The 5,000-nt window shown below is 46.4% G+C and overlaps 1 protein-coding gene across 1 annotated transcript in view; it reads right to left on the reverse strand.

The window, feature by feature from the left end:
- igsf9a (immunoglobulin superfamily, member 9a) overlaps positions 1-5,000 on the reverse strand; it is a 49,439-nt gene that overhangs the window by 31,861 nt on the left and 12,578 nt on the right. Inside the window, exons 2-3 of the mRNA XM_062554808.1 lie at positions 3,789-3,887; positions 3,278-3,466 (exon numbers count right to left, since the gene is read on the reverse strand). Coding sequence (XP_062410792.1) covers positions 3,278-3,466; positions 3,789-3,852 — 253 coding nt within the window. The 5' untranslated portion in view covers positions 3,853-3,887. The remainder of the gene's footprint in view (positions 1-3,277; positions 3,467-3,788; positions 3,888-5,000) is intronic.

A 5,000-nucleotide genomic window follows, 5' to 3' on the forward strand; every position in this document is an offset into this window, starting at 1 on the left:
ATTGTCTTTCTCTGGCTTTGTTTTCTTTCTCATCTATAGGAAGGAATGCTCGAACGAGTCCTCAGTGACTTCACCGGCGTGGGAAAACACTTTAAACACAGTGTGGTTTCTATTTTAGAACTAGAAGGGCCAGCATCAAACGTATAATATCCATCAACTTCATTAATGTTCAAAATGTGGGGAATTAAGGAAGCTTTTAAAAGGGCATATGGCAGCCTCTAGGGGACAGAGCAAACTCCCTCACACTAACGCCACAGAGTGCAGCGTAGCACAGCGGGAAGGCCACTTCACTCCTGGTCTTTCCACTAATCAGATCCGTAGCTACGCGGCTAACGCTAAAGCCCTCATTAAGCCTTATCGCTGGGAGCAGGCTCAGACACACCGCCGCAGGCTCACACAGAGGGCTCTGTGCTGCGGTGACTCAGGGGAATGATATGGAAATGACCACAAGTGAATCCAGCTCTCTCTCTCTATCTCTCTCTCTCTCCTTCAATGTCTCTCTCTCTCCCTCTCTCTTTCTCTCTTTCCTTCTCTGTCTCTCTCTCTATTTCCCTCTCTCTCTCCCTCTCTCTCTCTCTCTCCCTCTCTCCCTCTCTGACTATCACTACTCTCTGTTGGTGGACACAGTCATGAGGTGACTCTCCTGGCTGGCTCGCCAGGTGACATGGCCTCTGAAGCTTAGCTTTTAAAAGCTCCTTTATGAGAGAAACCTTGTATTTAGCCAATGTTGTCCCTTTTCAACATACTGGCTCAAAAGACATTTGAACTCTCTCTCTCTCTCTCTCTCTTTCTCTCTCTTTCACACACACACACACACAAACACACACACACACACAAACACACACATTTGAACTCTCTCACTAGACTCTAGAACTAGACTTTTATGTACAGTAAATTCCATTCATAACATCGTATTGTAAAACACCAACCCTGAGCTCCACAAAAGTCTTCCTGACTGCCTCATGTGCTGAATAAAAACATGCTAGGCTAATAAGGCAATATCCCGAGTGTTGAAAAGCGATGACAAAGGTAACCCTACCCAGGGGCACTAGAGTGCCCTGCTATGTGCGAGGCCTTCAGTAGCAATGACAGACACACCACTCCACCAATGAAAAGTCAGGTCAGTGGACCTGCTCTTAAGGGGCATTCACATACGTCGCTACTCGCACATCGCTCCTCGCTTCCGTTAACTGTCAATCATCTCTATTCTACATTCTGATTTGGTACTCGCTTCACTCGCATCGCTGGAAGTTAAAATTATTTTAACTTCGTACCCGCCCACATCGCATCGCCTGTCCTGGCCACATTCAGCTAGAACACATTCACTTTACATTGACAGTTCTCGCTCAGAGATGGGCGAGTAGCGACGTATGTGAATGCAGCTTTACTCAGGGAGAGCACACATATCTTTACGAGAATGATAACGTGATAAAGTGTGTGTGTCTCATTTGCCTCCCCGACACTCACAGTCTAGAGCCACAGTCCCACTCTATAATCTATAAGCCTCTGGCATGGTGTGCTCTGGCATCTGTCTTCACTCCACTCCGACCTGCCCCCATCACGGGAACATTTTCAAACCATGCAGGCCTTCTCCTTGTCACAGTGCCCTGATGAGGGTCTTTGTGTGTGTGTGTGTGTGTTTGTGTGTGTGTGTGTGTGTGTGTGTGTATGTGCGCGTGCGTGCAAATATGTGTGTGTGTGTGTGTGTGTGTGTGTGTGTGTGTGTGTGTGTGTGTGTGTGTGTCTTAAGAGAACAGCAGCATAGAAGAGGTATTCCTACACCCAGCCCCAGATCTGTCTCCCCACAGACAGCCATTGTACTTCTGTCCTTCAGCACACAATGGAGTAAGAAGCAGACCTACCCAACCTACACCCCCACCACACAAAGCCCCCTGAACACACACACTCACACACAACCCCCATGCACACACACACACACACACACACACACACACCATGCGCACACACACACACACACACACACACACACACACACACACACACACACACACACACACGCACACAACCTCCATGCACACACACACACACACACACACACACACACACACACACACACACACACACACACACACACACACACACACACACACAGGCATGCACACACGCACACAACCCCCATGCACACACACACACACACACACACACACACACACACACACACACACACACACACACACACACATACACACACACACACACACACCTAAGCTCTCACTAGAGTTTACAAGGGGTTAAGATGTTTAGGCAGGGGGTAGGAGCTGTTTGTATTGAGTCAGGAGGCTCAAGACAAGCTCCCCACAGTCACGACGGTAAAAGTGCAGAGCATTCAGTGGGGGTACCCCTAGATCTGAACTCTCCTCTAGCATTCAGTGGGGGTACCCCTAGATCTGAGCTGTCTCCTGGAGCAGCTACATCAGCTAATTCAGGCAGAGCAGACTCCCGGTCCCACCCCCAGAGTCTTCAGCTGAGAATAATGGAGTCCTCCATTAGCCCCCATCCAGCCCTGGGGCATGATAACATCCGACTGATAATCTCAACCAAGAGCCCCACTACAGTGGGAATGTAGTCTCATTGAGCCAGTAAAAGTCCTAGTGATCAGCACAGATCACTCTCTAGGAATCAGAGGGAAAGAGTTGTGATAAAGAGAAGGGGGAGGGGGACTGAGAGAGAGGGGGAGGGGAGGGGAAAAAAACTGTTTGCTTTATCCAGTGCTGCAGCTCACCTTCTCTTTAGGGATCAGTCGTGAAGACAGAGAGAGAGAGAGAGAGAGGGAGAGAGAGGGAGAGGGAGAGATAAAAGGAGAGAGAGAGGGAGAGAAGGGAGGGATAGAGAAAGATGAAGTGGAGGAAGAACACTCATTAGGCCCTAATTTAAATGGTGAGTAAAGCGCAAAGTCTGTCAACAAGCAAAGTACTGATGAATGAACTACAGCTATCTCGGTGCATGAACTACAGCTACCTTGGCTCATCGGTGTTTGCAGTTAAAAAATAAATTGATTTAGCATAGCTTTAGCAAATTCGGGAAGCTACAGTGATTTTAAAGATGGCCCCAGAGTGTACAGTGCTACACTCTCTGGGGGCACGACTGTAGCTGAGTTCTCCTTAAAGACTTAGCACTTTGCTCATCATTCAAATCAAATCTCCTGTAGGGGGCATGACTGTAGCTGAGTTCTCCTTAAAGACTTAGCACTTTGCTCATCGTTCAAATCAAACGAGGGCTCCTCGTGCCCTGCAGGACCCAACTCAGCTCAGCTCACCTTCGTAGTCGGGGTGCACTCGGGGGGGGTGGCGCCCGAACTTGATGAGGATGGGGATGTCGAGGTCCTTGCGTACCCACTCCACCACATGCTTGAGGCTGGCAGCGCCCACGTCCATGCCCGCTATGCTGCACCTGAGCACGGCCACGCCGCCCTCTTTAGCCCGCACCGACAGATCGGCACCGCGGGCTACATGTAACAGAGCACACACACATACACACACACACACACACACACACACACACGTAAGTCATATGCAACACAGCTACTGTGTACAGACACACATTTACACGCAAAATGTAGAGTGAAGACAGATAGAATCCAGTGGCAATGAGTAGAAAGTAGAGACAGAGAGCAGTAGGTAGACAGATATCGACAGGTAGATACAGTTGGACACACACATTATTATCAGTGTTTATGAACATTTAAAAAAAAAAAAACTTTGACTCAGTGAAGAGCCAGTGTGTGTGTGTGTGTGTGTGTGTGTGTGTTTGTGTGTGTAAACACTCACCAAGAGGCCAGAGTGTGAATGCAGCCACAGTCAACAGGAGGAGATGGAGCCTCAGCTGTTCCATAGCTGTCACTCATAAGACCACACACATCTCCTCACCTGCACACAGGTAAACACACACCATTAAAAAACCACACACAACACTTCAAGTACAAACGTAACAAACAGCACAAATTAACATAACACAACATGAAACAACGTAAACACACTCATTAAAACAGCATCAGGATAGCACCATACCAGAACAACACACACAATTCAAAACAGACAAATCTACATTAAGCATAATGCTTTTATCCAAAGCGGCTTAAATATGTCAATTATATTACAAGGGACATTCTCCTCAGAGTAACTCAGGTTAAAGGTGCTCTAAGCGAACAACCTGGGCCATAAAAACATAACACACTGTTCCAGTAAATCACTGATGGGATGTGCATTGAGGAGAGTTTCAATTGCTCGGGAGGGAGGGGGAGGGAGTAGCGAGCTAGCTCTCTGTTTTGTTCAAACATCAACGGGTCATTCCACGCCAAATCAACCAGAGCCCACGCACTTGCGTCTCAAAAAAATCTGAAAAAAATACCATGTGTGCCTATGTTACCCAGGAGACACTCTGTAAAATGTTTTTGTGCTAAGATCAATACTTTTCAAGTAACAGCCAGTTTTACAGGGAGAGGGGGGTGTCAAATTTGTTCTACCTCTTTTTTTTGTCAAAGTTCACAAGCTCATTGCTCAAGAACTAGAATCTGTAGGAGGCTCAAATTGTGCAGGCTGGTGCATAAATAGGAATAGTATGCAGTAAAATCACCACGAGTAGTCTGGATGATCCTGCATGGTCATAGCAGTCCCTCAAAGTTGATCAAAATTTTATTGGGGTTCTTGGCTGGGCTCTGTTTAGGCTTACAGAAGACATATTTTTACTCAACATAGGCTCTTGATTTTTTTTCTCTTTTTGAAATCAGTAGAAACACTCTCCGAAAAAGCAATGAAGAGAAAAGAAAATCCATCAGGGACTGAACAGCAGACCTCACAAGTTTGAAAAATAATTTTGGATCTCATATTCAGAGCACCTTAACACCTTGTGGGAATATACAAAGATTTTTTTTATATTTTTTTCATTAATCTGCATTACCTCTTCTTTCTAAAAACACCAATTTGACTTGTCTTATGCAAATCTTTCTTTTTCATTTTCCACCCTAAACATGGACAAAATGC

The sequence above is a fragment of the Sardina pilchardus genome, chromosome 14 (assembly GCF_963854185.1).
Source record: "Sardina pilchardus chromosome 14, fSarPil1.1, whole genome shotgun sequence".
NCBI classification, from domain to species: domain Eukaryota; kingdom Metazoa; phylum Chordata; class Actinopteri; order Clupeiformes; family Clupeidae; genus Sardina; species Sardina pilchardus.